This window comes from Megascapheus bottae, chromosome 9 (genome assembly GCF_031878675.1).
Source record: "Megascapheus bottae isolate mThoBot1 chromosome 9, mThoBot2.hap1, whole genome shotgun sequence".
NCBI lineage: Eukaryota > Metazoa > Chordata > Mammalia > Rodentia > Geomyidae > Megascapheus > Megascapheus bottae.
Window position 1 is genome coordinate 24,237,562 of NC_143517.1, and position 20,922 is coordinate 24,258,483.

General features: G+C 38.2%; 1 protein-coding gene across 1 annotated transcript; it reads right to left on the reverse strand.

The window, feature by feature from the left end:
- Positions 1 to 2,354: 2,354 nt before the first annotated feature.
- Pex2 (peroxisomal biogenesis factor 2) lies at positions 2,355 to 19,036 on the reverse strand. Its single transcript, XM_090338973.1, has 3 exons — positions 18,761 to 19,036; positions 5,453 to 5,562; positions 2,355 to 3,627 (listed from the first exon to the last, which is right to left on the reverse strand). Exon 3 carries the CDS (start codon positions 3,607 to 3,609, stop codon positions 2,692 to 2,694), a length of 918 nt encoding a protein of 305 aa, XP_090195099.1. The 5' UTR covers positions 3,610 to 3,627; positions 5,453 to 5,562; positions 18,761 to 19,036; the 3' UTR covers positions 2,355 to 2,691.
- Positions 19,037 to 20,922: the final 1,886 nt, after the last annotated feature.

Here is a 20,922-nt window from a genome sequence, read left to right on the forward strand (position 1 = left end):
CACACCCTGGTTAGCAGTCTGTTAGGTTTATGTTAGATACAGGAAGTAGTCACCCTCACAGAAGTACTTAAGAATATTTCTTATACCCCTAGCTGTAAGGACTGGGCTATGTGACAGACAAGTGAGTTCCCTTTTGATGGAACTATTGGAGTAGAAAATGTCATAACAGTGGAGGCAAAATGTAAGCTTTGGTCTCCTAAGGTTGCCATCATTCTGCCCGACAATGAATCCAATCAGGAAAATTGACAACAGTAATGAAAAGGACTACTACTGTGTCTGTTAGGATTTATATCTGATATGTTTCATAAAGGGTTGTATGTTAAAGATTTGGTGTTCAGCTAATGGGATTTTGGGAAGTGATTGGACGCTAAAGGCTCTGATTATCACTGGATTAATCCATTAAGGATTTTCAAGTTGATGGCATTATTGGGAGGTGGTATAAACTACAAAGTAGGGCACTTAGGACATATCCTGGAAGGGTATATCTTGTGCCCTGACAGCTCCATCTCCGTGTTTCTTGTCCACCATGAGGTGAACAACACAGGTCTACCACATACTTCCTCTAAGATGATCCGCCTCACCACAGAGAGCAAGAAAGCTAAATGACCTTTGATCGAAACCTTTGAAAACATGAGCCAAAACAAATCCTTCATCCATTTAGTTTTCTCGGGCATTTTATCACAGGAATAAAAAACAAACTATACAATGTACTAAGCACATCACATATAATACACAGATATACAGAAGTTAGTACATCACTCCATGTCTTACATAAATGGATGGTTCAGACAGATTTGAACCCTGTTCATGCCTTCATGCCATGAATACTGCTAACCATAAAAACAACTATCTACAACCAGTCTGGATCTAAAATGTGCCTCGGGAGTCTTCATATAGTCAAATTCATACGTTTTCCCTAAAGAAAATCAGTTTGAATTGGTTTTATATCCTAAGAATGGGAAGATTTTTCTGACAACACTCCAGATTCATCACTGCATTTATTTACAATAGAAAGTATAGGGAACATAAATGCCCTGAGATGGTGAATAAACATATGTGCAAGTACGAAACAGAAATGCAATAAATTGATAGTCTGATTGATACTTTGATGATCTCTGTGTAAAAGAAAAAAAAATTGTTTCCCCCAGCCACCTGAATTTTGCTAGTTTGTCATAAATGTCTTCAAATCTGAAGACAGAGAGGAAAACAAAAGTAAAAGTTTCAGGCAAAAATAGTCTTGCTTTTCATACTACAAAATTCCTTTGATACTTTACACTAAATTAAACTCAGAATTATTCAGAATACAAACACTGGAAAGGTCACTATGTCTTGTCTTTTATTCATAAATGTACCCCAGCAGCTATGTAAGTACTGGGCATGTGTTTGTTGAGTTAAAGGTGAATAAAATGATGAACAGCTATATCTATAATTCAACTGTACTTCATTAATCTATGTAGAAGCATCTTTATTATATAAAATTACTTTACCAAGCATAAGATTCAATACTAATATGTAATATTTCAGAATTACAAAATAATATACTTTTGGGTGCTGGTGGCTCACACTTGCAATCATAGCTATTCAGGAGGCTAAGATGTGAGGAGGATCACAGTTTGAAGCCAGCCTGAGCAGGAGAGATCATAAGACTGTTATTTCTAATTAACTACTAAAAAAGCCAGAAATAGAGCTGCAGCTCAAGTGGTAGAGTGCTAGACTTGAGCAAAAATGCTTGGGACTATGAACAGTCTCCAGCACCAACACACACACACACTCACACACAATTTACTTACATAATATTCACTTATATAAAACTTTCAGTTGTGAATACTAGTTATGATTGTTCTGTCAAATTTTATTGCCAGGAGAATTATTTCTACTATCTATTCATAAAAGTACACTTAAAATGCATATCAGTTTCAAAGTAAAATAGAGTTAGTTTATATTTTGGTTTACTGTCAAAGCACAAAAATTTGAGATGTGGGGCTGGGAGCATGGCCTTGTGGTAGAGTGTGTTTGCCTAGCATGCACCAAGCCCTAGGTTCCGAGAGAGAGAGAGGAGAGAGAGGAGAGAGAGGAGAGAGAGGAGAGAGAGGAGAGAGAGGAGAGAGAGAGAGAGAGGAGAGAGAGGAGAGAGAGGAGAGAGAGAGAGAGAGAGAGAGAGAGAGAGAGAGAGAGAGAGAGAGAGAGAGAGAGAGAGAGAGAAGCTTAAAATGATGAGACACTGGATCTTAAGGTTTAAAACAACATGGTCTTATGAGTGTTGGGTTTTATTATCATGTCATCTCTGAAAATAAATGCACAGGGTTTTATTATTATGTCATCTCGGAAAATAAATGCACAGTCATTTCAAAGTCTCCAAAATCATTTTATTTTTATTTTTGTAGAGCTCAACACCTTTCCTAAGTTACAAAATGAAAAAATTTACTTAATCATTATCTCCCAAAACTCTCCATTGTTCTCGACATTAAGAAATGGAATTCAATGATTTAAAAATAATACATCAACACTGACATAATATATTGAGAATCAAGTGGTTTCTAGTGATTGAAATTTTGTCAAGCCTGGAAAGGAATAGATGTAGCAGTTGCAAACCCCAAGTCTTATAAAAGACACCTAACTACTCTACTTAGAATGACTCATATTAAGGACTTAGGCTTAATACTTTTTTCCTAAGAGAAACAATTTTAGTTTCTAAAGAGTATTCACTTCCGACATCTCAATTCCTGATCTGAGAGGTTGCACACTGTGTACCTCTATGCCACACTTAGGGCAAGTGAAGTACATGTCGAATAAGAAGCTGCTCTTAGCACAGTAGTAACAGAAGATGTGGTTGCATCCTATGGTGTGAGGCATGGTAGGCCACTCTCCACACAGAGAACATTCTTTGCCACTGGTGGTTAACACACTATCAGGATTAGGAGATCCAGTCAGAGGAATACACCATGACGACAGCTTGGCTTTCAACTTCTGGATATTGAGGAGGGGTAAAAGAAATATCAGAAACTCAGCAAATCCATGCCAGAGAAGTTCCCTGTTCATGTACTCAAAGCCAACTTCACGGATGCTTTGGGGTTTGCAAAATACAGAATGAATGCCTAGGACACGCTCTGTCAAAGTTGCGAACTTTCCCTTTTGAAGGAAAATCAAGAAATTCATCAGCTCACCTAATTTTAAAAGTCCAACAACATAATTCATACCCTGTTTGACTCTCCCAAATGATGCAAAATGATGGTTTCGAAACAAATCATAGCATCGTTCTTCTAACCACCTCCCACCAACTGTACAGACAGCATACCAGAGCTTCTGATTTTTACTTGGTGGCTGATATTTTGAGTTTGGAGAAAAGTCATTTTTGTACTGAATATTCAAGACTGCCTGTCCCACAGTGGCATTTTTAGAGTAGATGGTGAATCTCCACAAGAAAAGCCACAAGAATGCTTTCAATTCTGGTTCAAAGCGAGCTAACAGCCCTGGTTTAAATCCATGAAAACATTGAGTAAACTGGGACCAAACTAGCTGCTCCAGGGCCTTATTTAGCTCAAGCGCATCCAACTGACTTATTCTGAGCACTCTGTTTGTACTCTTTGTAATCTCTTCTCTGGAAGCCATGTCTTCTCCAAGAGGTCTCTAGGAGAAAATACAATTAGGGGACTTAGTCAATGGGCTGCAACCTTGGACTACCACAACTCATACTTGGAAAATGATGGTTCACAACTGACAGGGACACACACAGAAGATAGACCTTTTCCTTGGACAAAAGCAGTAGGGTGCATAATCACTCCTTACTGGGCACTTGTCTCTTTTTTGCTTTCTGCCCCCTTTTCTCCTTCTTCATCACTCATCAAAGTCCTTTTACATTTTTTGTGCTCCTCCCACCTCTTTCTTGGTTCTTTTCATCAAGGGAATGTCAGTCTATGGGGGCGGGCAGGTAGGAAAAGGGAGAGGGAAACTTTGGTATCCTGCCTATATAAACAGACCTTGGTCAGATGTGGTGGTGATGATAAGTAGTGAATAGAACGAATAGAAAGAAAAATGGGTGAACAGGATAATACTGTGGACTATTCAGAGCATGACAGAAATGGTTGAGACAAGACTACAGTTTAGTATCCACCACTTCTATTAACTAAAAGGCATAATTTTCAACCAGTAATTTCCTCTTTCTCAAACATATTTTATATTTAAAAAGAAATTTAGAAAGGAAAATAAATGAATAACCTTTATATATCATTGTTATACCACTGCAGAAAAGAAATACTAGTAAATGTTAGCATGAAACAATAAGGATTCAGAAACAAAGGACTCATACACATCATATAGTACTTTATTTTAAAGCATGATATAAAGATATATTCTATGATAATTTCATAAATCCACTATGAAAACACATAGGTGCTAAAACAGAAAAATATTTAAATGGAATATAAGCTGTTGAACAGCTAGTTATGCATGACGACTGACTGACTCAAAACAGTCACTGCCACAGTTGAGCATGTAGACTAGCTTAGGATTTAAAATTTTATTAACAACCCAGCAAATCCAAACCATGAAACAAAAATCATATTTATTCTAAAAGGGGTTCTTTGTATGGCTTTACTTACATGTGGAAACCAAAAGAGAACTCATAAAAGCCCAAAGTAAAACTGGTTTCTAAGGGCTGTGAGAAATAGGAAAAAATTGATCAAAGTCTACAAACTTCCAGTTACAAGATGACTAAGTTCACAGGAGATAATTACAGCATAGTGGTTATAGTTAATAATCCAGTATTCATCAAAATTTTGATTTTTCAGTGTCCTCACTCCCAAATCCCATTCACTTACACCTGCACACAATAATTAATGTTGTATGATGACAGATGTGTTAATTAGTTGTAGTAATCATTTTATAATATGAATGTGAATGAAATCATTATGTAATCATTGTCAATTATATCTCAAGAAAGGTAAGGAAAAAGAAAATTGGTTTTGAACACAGAGAATGTAATCATGTTCTTAAGGCTTTTGAAAGGTCTACTACATTAAGAGAAGATCCTGCTTAAGTTTACTTCCACCATCTGGCCATGCATTTTTGGAAAAGTCATTTCACTTAACCCTATGTCTTGGTTTTCTTCCTTGAGAAAACAAACAAAACAAAGGGCTAGAGACAAAAAGACCTCTAAGTCCATTCAATTCTACTATTTTGTGATTTTTATTTTTTACTATAGTGCTTTACATTATATGGTCAAAAGACTGAGAAGACAGTAAAAAGTTGCAATTCCTAAAACTGGGCAAGTATTTGATAACAGAGGGCATTTTCAAGAGGTAAGTTTTAATATTGCCCATGGATCTTAGATGAGTTAGAGGTAAATGATGTTATGATTAATAAGTTTAAGTACAGAAAAGAAAAATGAGCACTGAATAGCTGACAGGAGTGCCCCTCAGCCAAAACTGCCAAGTTCCTTCTAGGGAGAACTCACCTTTCCCCCTTTTCTTCCGCTCCCTCCAGACCTGATAGCCAGCAGCTATGGCAGTGGAGATTACTGCTCTGAGTTCTTCTGAGAAATCCTTGCCTCATATTTGCTAGGAGCTACAAGAAAGAAGAGGTTAGAAAGACAAACACAGTTCCCTGTTCTCATTTTACTAGTCTGATTGCCACGGACCATTAATTCTTTTGTCTAAAATGTTTTCCCCCATCCATTTAACTTCTGTCTTCCACATATCTTAAGATCTAGCTGTTCCCATTTTCTCAATGGATGAAATAAAATTGGTCTTTTTCTGGTCCTTCAGAAAATTGCTCACATTGCCATTATTCTAAAACAATCCTAACTCCCAGTTTGCCTTCCTTTGGAAAGAAGAAACCTATAAACATAAGTGTCACTTCCTCTTGTCCACTAGTGGATTTCGACCGTCTGTTCCCTTTGTGACTTTGCAAGGACCAAGTTCCCATTCTTTTACTGTGAAACTAAACATTGGCTCAAACATCACTTCCTCCTGACCCTCCAGATCTGGATTAGCTTCCCCTTCATTATTCCTAGAGTATTCTATTCTTTCTTCCCGGCATCTATGCTCTGTATATGAATTACTTTTGAATTACCTACTTCCTTCACTAAAGATAAGCACTGATATACTGGCCATTTGGCTAATCTCACAATTGAATCATACCAACTACCACAGTTCCTGGCATACAAAAGGCATTCCACAAAATACTAGATGAATAGATATATGACTAAAAAGAAAGTTTAATGTAGGAAATACAAATTCCATCATTAACCTTTAAAGTCATTTCCAATCACCATACCAAAATACTGCTAATAATTTAGTTTATCATGTCTGTGGTACAAGTGCTATTTACCAGCCAATGTGCTACAGGCAGTGATACAAGACTATGACAGTCTCAATACCTACGCAATTTATCCTCTATTGGAGTGGGAGAAGGAAAGTTATGCTATATAAACATCAAACACAATAAGATGTGATAAGTAATAAAAGGAAATTCAGGGCACTATGCTTCCAATAAGATAAGAGTTAGGTACTGAACAGGTAGTATCCCAGCAGGCTCTGGCAAGGATTTTCAGTGACCTTTATAGTTAAAGGAAAAGAAAACTATTCCAAATAGAAGGAAAGGCCGAGGGCGGGGGAAGTTCAAGAATGAAAAGAAGGCTAGATAGGAAAACACAAGATACGACCTACAGGCCCTACAGCTGAGCTAAGGAGGATTCATTTCATAAAGGAGGTAACAGAGAAATAGAGACCCACTGAAGAGTGGTAAGCAAAGAACAAATCAGATCTGCTTTCAGAGTGCTTCCTCCGGTCACCAGTAGAATGGATTAGAGGCTGTGAAAAGGATTGGAGAAATGTGACCAGTGAGGAGGCCATTAACATAATAGCAAATAAATTATGTTCTAAATTATAAAAACAACAGTGAGAAGAACGAAAAGGTCAACACTGAAAGCGATTAGGTTGCAGAAGTGACTGGAGTAACTAGAGGGTGATCCAGCTCACTGAAACAGGAAATTCATGAAGTGGTAAGGTATTTGAAGGGAAAGACAGTACATGTACTTTTCAAGATCTGAAGTTTGTATGAAGTGAGTAAGTTCAGTAGAAGGTTATATATTCATATATATATATATACATACATATATGAGAGCAAATCTGGGTGGTAATTTTTATGTTTAAGATATTTGAGAAAGAACTTATTCAGTTTAAATCTATTTGATCTAAGTAAATGCTAAAATTAGGAAGGCAGTGATCTAAACAAGGAGATCATGTCTACAATACATTCAGCTTTCTTTCTAATATTATAATCTTTAGCTTTTCATTGGTATACACACATGCAGTCCCCAGCATAACAATTCTGTATTCTCATTATTCCTCTAATCTAGTAGTTTTTGACCTTAAGAGTTCATCAGAATCAGTTATAGCACTTGCTAGATTAGTGGGCTTCATTACTATAATTTCGGATTTAGTAGATGGGCAATGGGAGTTCACACTTCCAACAATTTGTCTGGTGATGTTGAAAAGTCCTAGGACTAGTCTAAATCAAAACAAAATTCATACATTCTTTTTTTAACCTATCTCACAGACATCTCAATGCCACATGTTAAACTTCTGTCAGAGTCATTGCAGGCTATTTCTCAACTCCATATCTATAGGAGCTGTTATAAACCTTTCTTTTAAGAAATGTATCATTAAAGATTAATTACTTATTCTATAAATGTCCTGGTCACAATAGGTGTTTGCAGGGATACAGATGTCTTAGTTATTATTTTGAAATTCCAAGGTACAGAAAGTGAGGCAGAAAAATAAACAACTAAAATAATAACAAACATGTATGGTACACAGGTTCTCAATGGCATGTGTGTAGGGTTCAAGATGATCTCAATAGGAGTTCAAACTTGAACTCTCATTTTTTTATACAGTTAACAAATTATAACTTGATTATATCATATATGTACTAGATGTTGAAAAACATTATAAACTATGTAAACAAATCCAAACACATATTATTTTCCCGTTCTTACCCTGAATGACTTCTAAATTCATTGTTACTCTTGTGACAAAGGAGGGAATGTTAGAAAGTAGCCCAAGCCTGTTTCCATCTCAGGAACTGTATAACCGATCATATCCCAATGGAGGAGTCTTTATTCTTCCCTTGTGCTTCTTTCCTATGCTACAAAATTATTGGCTTTCTCCCAGCTAGTGTAACTGCCTTAAACTAGCAGCAATTCATATTCAACTCTATTTCAACATTCTCCATGAAATCTTCAAAGCTGTCCCTGTTTTAATTATTACCATTTTTTATACTCTGCCTGCTCCTGCTCTGTGTGATCTGTGATTCCAGTCAGTTATGAGAATACCCATCCTTTTTCGCTATCTTGGATGTAATCTAGTGAAGAGTCTCGATTTGTCTGCCAGGGGTAGCTTCTAACCTTGATGTTCAGAGCCTCCTGAATAACTAGGATTATAGGCATGAGCCACTAATGTCTGGCTTCACCTATTTTCCTATTTCTCAAAGCACCTGCCACCTTTGAAGTGATATTACCTCAAATAACATTCTATGATCATTAATTTTGTGTGGAAATATGGTTCAATTTCTACCTTGTCTACAATTCTGCATATTTCCCAGAATACATATTTTGTGGTCACCACGATGAGGGACACTGTTTTAATCTCAAACTACTCTTGAAAAGCTCTGATCACACTAGACATTAATGTTAAGTCCAGCACAACCAATTATCACTGCTAGTTCAACACACCTATGACATCAGTGCTAGATTAAATGGATAGCTTTTATAGTTCAGTACCATAAGAAATGTTGGCTTACGCCAGGAGTTTGGCCTAGTGGTAGAGTGCTTGCCTAGCATTCACGAAGGCCCAGGTTCGATTCCTTGGTACCACAAACATAGAAAAAAAAAAGCTGGAAGTGGTGCTGAGGCTCAAGTGATAGAGCTCTAGCCTTGAGAAAACTCAAGGACAGTGCTCAGGCCCTGAGCTCAAGCCCAGGACAGGGAAAAAAAGAAAAAAAAGAAAACAAATGTTGGCTGGCCTCAAAAGACCAGTTGTGTCAATTTATGTATTTTTCAAATACTACAGTTATAACAGTTTCAGGTTATGGATGAAAAATAAGAACCTTAAAGCTGTAACACTGACCAAACTGGGGTGCTCATAGTAGCTACTCAAAAAACGTTTGCAGAATTTCCAGGTAACAGAATGAGTGGTTTGATTACCAGCCAATATGATAGCTGAATAATATGAGTGCTTATCTAGATGAAGAACACTGTTAGGAAAGGTATCTTTCCTTCAGGTCCTTTACTGATATTTTGTGAGAAACCAGTAAAGGGAATGGTTTCTCAGAGGTATCATCTATTTCAAAACCCTTGTTTCTGGAGGAATTATACTCGAGAACATTTAGTAAAGACAGGAATTTGTAATGACTGCCAGAAAAGGACACTTAACAAAGTCTCTAACAGATCCAAATTTCAACAATACTTATAAAAATTTTTTTCTTATCCCTTCTGTTATAGTTTAACATTTTTTTCTTTCTTTTTTTCTCCCCAGGCCTGGCCTCAGTATATAGATTAGGAACAGCTGGGCTTGATCTCTTCTCTACGTAAGACTCTTTAATAGACCAAAAGACATATTATTAAACTGCTCTTCAGTCTCTCTCTGCTCTTCCAGATGAATACTTTCTTTCTGTCTTTTTGTGTTTTAGGTTTTATTTTCCAAGTTTTAGCTATTTTTTGTAACCTCTTTTAAACACAGAACACACACTCCCCATTGCACACCATAGTTTAATAAAGTGGAATGCCTTTCCTATATTCTACATTCCTATATTCCATTAGGCAATTGTAATAAAGTAGAGAAAAGCAGATTTCAAATCAAACATGCTTGGGTTTAAGTTCTAGTTCTGTGTTAATTGCTACATGATCTTAAAATGAATTCATTAGCCTCAGATTCTTCTCCAAAGACTTAGAAATATTAACTACTTCACAAGGTTGCTGAGATTAAAGTAGATATGCTATGAAAGTGGTTTGGAAATTGTAAGGAATATTATTAGTACATTGTTATTACTTTGGCTTGAGGTAGACATTAAAACAAAAAGACTCAGTTTATTTTGGCAAATCTCATTTGAAAAGACTGTAATCTTCATTATTATTCATACTAACGCCTTAATCAACCTATGTCAAAAGGACTTTTTTCCAGGAAATATTGACTACACTATTAAAAATGTAATTGTGGCAGTTAAACTGTGAACATGATGTCACTATTATGTGTACCTATGGGAGTGTTAGGAAGGAGGGGGAGGTGGAATCTTGTATGGTTCAGTAAGGCTCATCTCTTTCATAACATGAATTTTGTGTAAAATGACATGATACAATGAAAGTCCCAGAGAACGGGATGCATTCGAACATGATATGCTTTTTTGACAATTTAACCCCATTCCCATAGTTGTACTTGCTAACCTACAAGAAAAAAAAAACAAAACACCTTAGGAATGCAGTGCTAACAGGTGACTCTAGGGTGCTTTGTTCCACTGGGTACACATGGTATAGACAGGCCAAGACAAGCATCAAACCTGAGTTCATCATCAACATCCCACATTCAGTATTTCCTTTCTGATCCCATTCTACTCCCCATTTTCTAGCAGTTACAGATATACTGGTATACTTGTTTTTGAGAAGGACAGTGCCCAGGAGTAAAAAAAACTAAGGAAATAAAATTATAAGTTCATTTAATCACATTATTGAGACCTCTTTCTTTGTAATAGAATATAATTTGTCTACAATAGATGTGACACATAGGAAAATGCCATACATGTCTTGAAATCACACAAAGCTACTCTTGGCATTGATTCAAACGGTTTAAGTGAATCCTAATTATCAGACAAAAGGTTATTTAATTTAACCAATAATTATTTAGTACTAGTATTAGGCAATCAAGCATGCTCCTAGATATCAAGAGATGACGTCTAAATATTTAACTCCTAGTAAGTTCCTTTTACTGTGATCTGGTTTTTTAAATAGAAGTAGAATGTAGCTGTAATTAGGACTAGTCATGGATCTCAAAATGTGAAGACATGGGCTGGGAGTTTGGCCTAGTGGTAGAGTGCCTGCCTAGCATGCACGAAGACCCGGGTTCGATTCCTCGGTACCACATATATAGAGAAAAAACCCGGAAGTGGTGCTGAGGCTCAAATGGTAGAGCTCTAGCCTTGAGAAAGTCCAAGACCCTGAGCTCAAGCCCAGGACTGGCAAAAAAAAAAAGTGAAGACATTATAAAGGACCACAAAACTTTCCAGACAGAAAACATAAAAATGGTATTTAAGGCAAGGGAACAGGTTGTACAAAAGCCCTGACACATGTGTGTTCCTGGCCCAGGTTTAGCTGGGGGCATCTGGGGATGGGTTTCAGCATGAGCCACACACATTATTGTTTAGCGTTGCCAATGTGGTTACCTCTGTCCCCCGGGAGCAAAGAGACAAGTCATCTACTATGAAGAGAGTAGAGCAGGCTGGCAGGAAAGACTGGTTAAAGGGTCAACAGGAAACACTATAGAAAGCCCCCCATGTTAAGGAACTACATTGACACTGAAGGTGTACTCAACAGAAAGAAGAGACATAGCAGTAATTTTATAAAATTAATCAGATGAAGACAGACTAAAAGGAAAATTGCAGTTCCTGGAGACGAGTTACAGGACTCCTACAACTCAAGACTGTATCCAACATGCTAACAACATTTTGCGAAGAAAGTCAAACAATGACTTCATTACCGACTGGGACTCATAAAGGAGATTACAATTTCCTTACAGTTTGTATCAAAAAATCCCTCATATTTTTGATAAGGCAGTGCTATTCTCATTTCGGTTACCAGTACTGATGCTCAAGTAACCACAGGTCAGCCTTTTTCTGCTTTACTTTTGAGAACTTAAGCAAGCTTTCATGATTCATGGTTCAATTTAGGTTGGTAGCTAGTTTCATAAAGGCAGGCCTGAATTTGAACATTTAAAAGTGCAAGGTACAATTTTATACTTGTATGGTTAGGACTGTTCAGAATGAAAATAAATGATAATAAATTTAATCTACATGTTTTTTGTCAGGATGAAAAAAACAGAGACTGCTTTCAATTCTACCTTATAATTCCAATCCTGTCACCATTCTTTCCCCTTTTCCAAACCATATTAACTTTGAAATTCTATAAGGTTAACCCAGAGGGAAACATTCATTAGGCAAGCAGAAAGATATATAAAGTTAATTACAATTTTAATTCACAATACAAATAATGTTAAAGAAGTTTACCAGTTAAGGATATGTGAAAAAAGATGGTTAAGCAAAATTAAGACCAGATTAAAAAAAAGCATCTGCTAGGGTTAGTGTGATTAACTTGTCACATAAATATGTTTAAAACAAAATGATCCAGCACTGAAAACTATTAAAAAGAGGTCTCCTGCTGACATTTTATCACTAGACATGTCACACTGCTTTTCTTTCAGGGTTAAAAAACAATGCCCTGAAAAATGTGTACACAAAGAGCAGCAACCTACACAGTTATTCTTAAATAATTCATGTTTTCTTTTTGTTTTTTATTTCCCCAAATAAAACCTTTTTCAACTACTTCACATTTAAGAGCCAAAACAAATGACTGTTTCTCACTTAAGGAGGAGGGAAATTCTAGTCTGCACTTTAGAGCTGTTATTGAATATAGTACAAATTATGAATGGATATATTTTACTTAAAAACATGTTATTGACAGAAATCTATCGATAATAATGTGAGTATTGTCAAGGGCCTGTCAATATTAATGTAATTATGATTAAAGGGATAACATGGATTTTAGCTATAATACCAAGTAACATCTCCTCTGTTGCTGCTATCAATATACACATTATTATTGACCTGTTCTGAGACTCTCAGTACTAGATGTATTACCATTAAACATATTTGTCAATGCACACATACTGCCTACAGAAATTCTACATTTAAATTTACAGTCTTGCAAACTTTGTCAGCACAAACCTGTGATTTCCAATTAATTATTATGATATTATGCTCACCCTCACACCCTTGTCAGACTGCTCTTTTGCAAGTCTACAATAATCACCTGATTTTTTTCCTATGACAATATCAACATCACAGTGGCCTTATCTTAGTATAATTAATGAAGTGGGTGATGGGGCCAAAAATTCATTCTATTTCAAAAGTTGTTTTTATTTTCTTCTTCTTACTAATTATAAGGTTATGAGAATAGCCTCAATGATTGGTGGGTGATCTTAAGTTCTGAAGCTATACACCCTACTATTTTATTTCCTTTGTGTAGTTACATGGATTAACTGTCCATTGTACTGAAATCAATACTAATAAATAGGACATGCATCAAAGGGATTTAACAGGACACCAATTCCCAGAACACATTTCAAACACAGGTAAAAGAAAAAGCTATGGCTGAGACCCATTAGGATGCTGTAACCTCTGGAACTCTAAACAGACCTAGAACAGCAACTCTAAGTTCAAATCCCACTCTGTCACTTAATTGCTAAATGATTTGAGACTGTTCTATTCCTGCCATATATAAACTGCTCCAATAGTTCACAGATCACTGATGTCATTATAACAACTTGGGGACATTTTGATTTAACCAATACATTGAATATTTTTAAACAGGACATCTGATCTCTAAATCATTCTTAAGTTCAATGCAATTCTCAAGAAACTCTTAGTAAGATTTTTCTCTTTGTAGGATAGTATACATCTGAGCTAAACTTTCAAAAAGTATGTATTTCTTACAAAATGGTAAGTAGAAAAAAGAGGGGAAAGTAGTTCTCTTCATTTCAAGAAGGAAATTTAAAATAAATATTATAATTTTCAAGACTATAGTCTTACACAATAAACTGAGGGCTTTTATCTTAGCTATAGTATTATTTCTTTGAGTATCTGAAGTTTTAACTTAAAACTGTGCTTTTAAAGAAAGTACAAGGTTTCTACTCTTTTAGCAAGTTTGTACGTGAGAGAAATTTTGAGACTAGAATTGTGGCCCATATCTGTAACCAGAGGAGGTTTACGTAGGAGGACAGTAGTTTGAGGTCAAGCAAGTTAATGAGACCTAATCTCAAAAAGAAGCTGGACACAATGGCAGATACATGTAGTACCAGCATTTGGGAGGCAGGAAGCTAGTCAGAAGGTGGTCTGGAACAAAGTCCAAGACTCTATCTGAAAAACTAAAAGCAAAAGGGACTGGAAGTATGGAACAAGTGGTAAAGTCACTTAATTCAATATACAGTACCACTAAAAACAAAACAAATGAGAAAATATTGCAAAAAATAAACAGATATTTGACTGTGGATATTTTACTATGCTATATTTTTCACTTATTGGAGTAAGAGGCAATTTTACAAAAAATCTACCCACCTATTCAGAATTATAAAAACAAAGCAGGTCTTTAGAAAACTTTGGAAGGGGAAGGAATTTTTAACTCATTACCACCTGTAGAAATGATAATGCTGAGCAGAGCTTAGAAAATGTTTGAGTAAAGAAATTCTAGCAGGCAGGATACACAAGAAAGAAACAGTCTTCATAGAAAGTCATAACATTAAGGAAAAGGATCCCCCAAAAGTTGTTAGTTTAAAATCATAGTAAAAAAAAATCACTTACCAGTAACTTAGAAGCAATGACTATATTTAATAGCCATTCTTAACATTAAAGAGGAAAGGATGTCATTCTTATTAGGAAAGATGTTCTTTCATTATTTCTATTCAAAAATAAAAAGCAAGGGGACAGAGATGACTGACATATGTAAAATCACATGGTTACAAGTGGCAAAGCCATTGCCAAAATGATGGGAATAAAAGGTAAATAAGTACTTAAAAGGTACATGGATTGAGTCACTTTAAGGGACTGCAAAAATTTCTACTCCAAGAATGAACGAAGAAGAGCCACATAAAATAAATACTTCTTTAAAATAATATATGTAGGAAGGTTGTTGTTTTTTGTTTGTTGTTTTTTTTTTTTTTTTTTTTCCCAGTCCTGGGGCTGGAACTCAGGGCCTGAGCACTATACTTGGGCTTTCTCAAGGTTATAGCTCTACCACTTATGCCATGGCACCACTTCCAGATTTTTCTATGTATGTAGTACTGAGGAATCAAACCCCAGTCTTCATGCATGCTAAGCAAGCACTCTACCACTAGGCCACACTCCCAGCCAAGTAGGGAGGTTCTTTAGAAACAAATATTTGAGGAGCATTCCAAATGACTTGAAAATTATTAGATTATACACTTATTTGTACCTTATATGGTTCAACAGAATGTACAAATAATCCCCAAAAGAACCGAGTTGGATTACCAATGGAATAAGAATTATCACGTGATAAATAGTACTGAACAGGTAGTATATATTTCCTTCTCACTGAATCCACTGAAGGTATTACATCCCCATTCTTATTTATTTATTGTCTCACATGAACTCAGAGCATTATACTCATTGAGAGTGATGCCCTACTACTTGAGCCATACCTCCAGACTTGCGTTTTTTTTTTTTTGGTAGTTAGTTTGAAGATGGAGTCCAGTGGACTTTTCTGCCAGAGCTGGCTTCCAACCATGATCCTCTGGATCTCAGCCTTCTGGGTAGCTAGGATTATAAATATGAGCCCTCTGTACTTGGCTTATAGAAAATTTATAGCTTGAGATTATCTATCTATAAGGTTAAGGTATCAATTAATATATTTTGGATGAAGACAAGAAAAACTGTGGAACACAAAAAGAAGTTAGTACAATAGACGCTTGGAAGGCACAGATCAAATTCCATAGAATGCAAAACAAATCTACCATCTATAGACAAGAGAGGCAGCCAAACACTTGGAACTAAAGGTGGGAGAAATTAATTAAAAAGATATAATAAAATCTATGCTTCCCAGGTTTCATCTCATCTATAGTCTCTGTCCCTGTATATATGTACTAAAGTTCAAGGAGTAATTTAGTATTTAGTATAGTCCCTGTATGTGTGTGTGTGTGTGTGTGTGTGTGTGTATATATATATATATATATATATTTAAGCCAAAGGGCTTAATTGTCAAATCTGAACAAAGGGAATAGGTGGAAAAAACAATGAGATATTCCTTTAACTATTACACACATACACTATTTGCAAAATAGATTGCTAACTTATTCACTAGAAAGGAAGGCTTAGTCATGATCAAAACCATTACTCTAGAGCTCTGGGATTTTGTGCTTTAATAGTAAGAAAACACAACGTGGATGGAATTTTATTGGCAGGCAACTACACAGAGAGAGCGCAGATAAAAAGAAAATATATTCAATAGACTGAAAAGTAATACAGAAAAGAGCCTTCTGATTGACTGCATGGGATATTGAAAAAATCAACAACTAGTGCTGGGAAGGGCAAGATGATGTTATATACATCCTTCTCCCTGCGTCCATTACCACAGAGAAATACCACAGGGCTGGTTTAAGGGCCACTGCCAGGTTCACAAATGGGGAGCAGTTTCCTGCATATTCTGAAAGAATGGAAAAAGGGTATTCATGCTTAGAAACTGAGGTCAGTTCTCAGGAAAAGCAAAAGGGAGAAGATAACCTGCTTCTAGGTGTCTAACAAAGACCATCAAAGGAAGGAGTGATTCAGAGTGGAATGTCCATCGAGAAACAGAAATTGTGAATATGACATACATTTATTTTCTTTCGCAGTAGGAACTTGAACACAGGCTCCTGTGCAAGAGGGTTAGAAACCTTAAAATTGTGCTGTGAGAAAATGTGGAGCTAGGACTCAGTTCTTTATCAATATGTGATGGTGGAGGGTCCATTAATGTCTTTCAGGTTCAGTTATTGAAGGTCTACAATGGAAAATACCCACATTCCCTCTTCTAAAGATTATGATGAACAGCAATTTAAGCAATTATTTTCTTGATAAAATAAAGGAACACGAGAAAGGGAGAAACATAGGAACTAAGGTTTTTGATCATAAACAGAATTAAAGGTGAAAAGTACATCTATAAAAGAAATGAAATTGAATATGTGTGCTTATAGCTTTTAGATATAAAGCGGTTGTGAATGCACACATAATTCTAGAAAACTACAATAGTCAAATGTACACTAAGTATCATTAACTTTCATGTTAGGAAGAGGGCAGATCATCTAGTCTAAGACCCAGATTAAATTTTTTTTTAACAGTAACACTGCTATAAAAGCAGAACACATAAATAACTGTTCTTGTTAAAATACAGTTGATAGTCTGTTTGCTTTGTCTCTCCCTACGTGGCTCCAGGAATTTCTACAAAAGTTCTTTTATGGAACAATTTTAAAACCACAGATTGAGTGCTACTTCTAATTCCTGAAAAAGGAGAATTAGGCCAAAAGGTAAAGCTGGCCCAAGGCAAACCAGAACCTGGACCAGAATCCAATTCTTTGAACTTCTTCTCTACTGGGTCCAGATACTTTTGGCTTCTTTTCCTTTCTTTTGTTTTTAGGGAAAAATTAAAAAACAAAAAAAAAAACAAAAGATTCTCATTTTGATATTTTAGTCCACTACCTTTTCATATCTTGTAGCTCAAGGTCATTGAACTCTAATCTCCCTGGATACCAGGAACTGAAGACACAGGGGAGATAAGAGGATTTAAAGAGCACAAAAAGCAAAGAAAAAAGAAAGGTCTACAGCTCCAAGTTCTGGTTAACTGTAGTTACCACATTCATGAAAGGTGTTTTGACTACCAACTGGACGGTACAGGAGGAATCTACAGCTCTGAAAGTGTTTACAATTGTCAAGATAAAAATCTGAACATAGGTGCCAAAGAAGAATGCCAGAACATGTTAGATTTGAACTATCAACTGGGTTTAATTTTGTGCAGTCTTTCCTGCTACTATAATTTCAGTTTATGGAAAATCAGCACCCAAATCAATATGCAAACACACACACACACACACACACACACACACACACACCTTGTAAAGATCCAGAAGCAAACTACTACTAAAACAATTAATTAAAAGCTCTCACATTACTGGTTTGCCATCATCGCGAAATACCCTATAGCCTTTTCCTTCAATTTTGTTAAGACAGAAAACTTTCAATGTCTCTTTTCCCCTTAAAAAAAAAAAAGTGTGTGTGAAGTCATGCACCTTCTACCTGGTGAATATAATATAACCCTTCTATTAATTACAATTTAAAACATATGGGGGGGAAAAGAATCTTAAACTACTTTTAAGCTTACTTAAAAAAAAGTTTTGTGGTTTTTTTTTTTGGAGGAAAAAATTGATCCTTCACAACACACGGGCCCTCAGATAGAAGGAAAAGTTCGGAATCTGATTCCCTTAAAAAAAAATAAATAGCACACAATATCTCCACAAGGTTATGACATTTTCCACCTCGCTCATCCAGTCTTCCAGTCCGGCTCGCCTTCCCTCCCCGGCCCTGGGCAGGTCTTGCAAGATTGCAACAAACGGCTCTTAGGGAATTGAGCTCGGCCGGTCCAAGGCGGGCAGAGACAAGACGCCTACATGAGTCCACTGAAATACACTGAATAATCCAGTGGGCTGCAGGGAGACTAACTATACCAGTGTTTCTCTCTTTGTGTGTGTGAGTGGAGAGGGGCGCGGTCGTAAGGGGACTTGGAGAACCAGGGGCTGGAGATGGATGGACGGGCTTTCCCGAAATCCGAGCGTCCGGCCCGGCTTCCTCCAGGAAGCCCGTCCACGGCGCGGCCCGGCGGCGGGTGGCCCGGCGGCGGGCGGGGAGCGAGCCCGGCGGGCCCCGGGGCCCGGCCTCGGCCGCGCGCGCGCTCACTGACCTTAGGCGCCGGCCAACTTTTTCCTCACAACCATATCTTCTGGCAAGGTCGGCTTTTCCTACTAGAAAATGAGTTTTCGAAGCTTCCGGAACTCGCGGGCTTCCGGAGCGACCGAGGACCCGGAAGTGTCTTTTAAAAACGGGGGAGGGGGAAAGAGGGGAGGTGAATTACACTTCGGAGCTGCGGTGCGCACGGCGCTGGCCGGCGAGGGCCCAGCTAGGAAGGACTCCGACAGCCGAGCGGCCTAGCGGACGAGCGGCGCCCCGGCGCCCGGGCCGCAGCGCCGGAGAGGACACTCCGCGCCCGCTGATTGGCCGCAGCCACTGTCTTCCTGTCTCCTGATTGGCTGGGGCGTCACGAGTCTGTCAACCCCCAGGGCCGGCGCGGAGGGCGGGGCGTGCGTGAAGCGGCGGCGGTGGCCCCGGGGTCGCGCGGGTGCCGGGGCTCTCTGTAGGGCCGGCGGGTTGCTCTGGGCCCCGCGGAGGGCAGCCGCGGGCCGCCGGGTTAGCGCCGCCGAGTGGTGGTCGCCGGCCTCAACACTGTCGGGTCTTGGGTGCTCGTTCTGGGAGGCGGGCTGCCTGAGGGGTGGCCTCGTGGGGTAAGGGAGCCCGGGGTGCATGCGGCACGCGGGCCGGCACGCGGGCCTCTGCCGGGCGGGATGCGGTGGGGTGGGGGGCAGAGGTCACGGGACTGTCAGCACGTCCCCTCGGCCCCAGAGATCTGGTAGATCCACTGCCCTGCGCACTATGCCGCAGACTTCTCACCTCCTGGCATCCCAGGCCTGGATCCCTGGGTACCAGGCATGGCAGGGCTGGGTCGCCATAGCCTTCTGTGGATTGGTTATGAGGTTTAGGTAAGATCAGGTGAACAAACACTGAGTAGGTTTTGATCACCCCCCCCCCCACCAGCCCCCAAGCAATCTATCCTCTTTGCAACTCTGGTAGAAAGCTGGACACATCTTGTGGAAGCAATGTTTTAGAACTATTTCCTCAGCCTTTTGTTTGTGTTTTGTTTCAGGAAAACTGTGCCCCAGACTTTCACTCAATTATGCAACGTTGTAGATGAGAGAAAATGTCTTTACCATGTTCACTTCTGCACTCAACACACTGAGATCACTTACACCTAGAATGTTATCTTTGCCTTAAACAGGTGTTGGGGAAGAAACAGGTCAGAAGAGGAGGATGAGGAAGGTTTTTCTAGTACTAGCCAAGTAAAGCTCTTTCCACCAAGTGAACTAACAAGAGTTCCAGGAGCTACAGTTTGGTAGTAGGGTCTATAGTTCACGCGCAGGGGAATTTTTCTGCAAATGGTCTGTTTTGTATGGTGGCTACTGAAGCCATATGGGATGTGTCTGAACTGAGGTCCACCCTAAGTAAAACAGGCACAGTGGAAGGTTGGAAGGGAGTAGATACTAGATTATTTATTAAAATGAAAGTGATTTGGACAATTCAAATTTGTGTGGTTCCCATCATATTTATACTGGACACTGCTGTCCTAGGCAGTAAGAAATTATCTGGGCAAGTTCTTCACTTGAGCGTTGTGAAGGAATTTGGCCATGCTACACTTCTCAGTAGACCCTTGGTATCAGCAGATATACAGTTCTAATGAAATTTCTTTGAGGAGGATCCAAGAATATTCAATGAATGGAGTTCAGTGCTATATTGTGGATCCTTGATTCGTGTTCCCTATAATAGTTCCCAACTCCTGCCAAGGGCCAACTGCCATTCAGCCAGTCTAGAAATTTCAATTTGTCACTTAAGTCCATTAGTTTTTATCTTGCTTTTAGGTGTCACTTGTTTTTGTTTTTGTTTTTGGTTGTGGAACTTGAACTCTGGACCTGGGTATTGTCTGGAAGCTCTTCAGCTCAAGGCTACTGCCCTATCCCTGGAGCCCCAGCTTAATCTCTTTTTTTTTTTCTAGTGGTTAATTGGAGATAATAATCTCAGGGACGTTAGTGTCGGGGCTGGCTTTGAACTATGACCCTCAGGTCTCAGCCTCCTGAGTAGCTAGGATCACAGGCATGAGCCACAGCACCCTGCTTCATTTGGTTTTTAAGGGGAACATTTTCACAAAATTAACAGTAAAGACACTGGATTACACCACAGTTTAACACTGCTAATGATAATGCACAGCTGAGAATTTTTACTGAACTTTGTGAAATT

Excerpts from the sequence above, each read along its gene's own strand:
- Pex2 (XM_090338973.1), bottom strand. The coding sequence starts at position 3,609 with ATGGCTTCCAGAGAAGAGATTACAAAGAGTACAAACAGAGTGCTCAGA.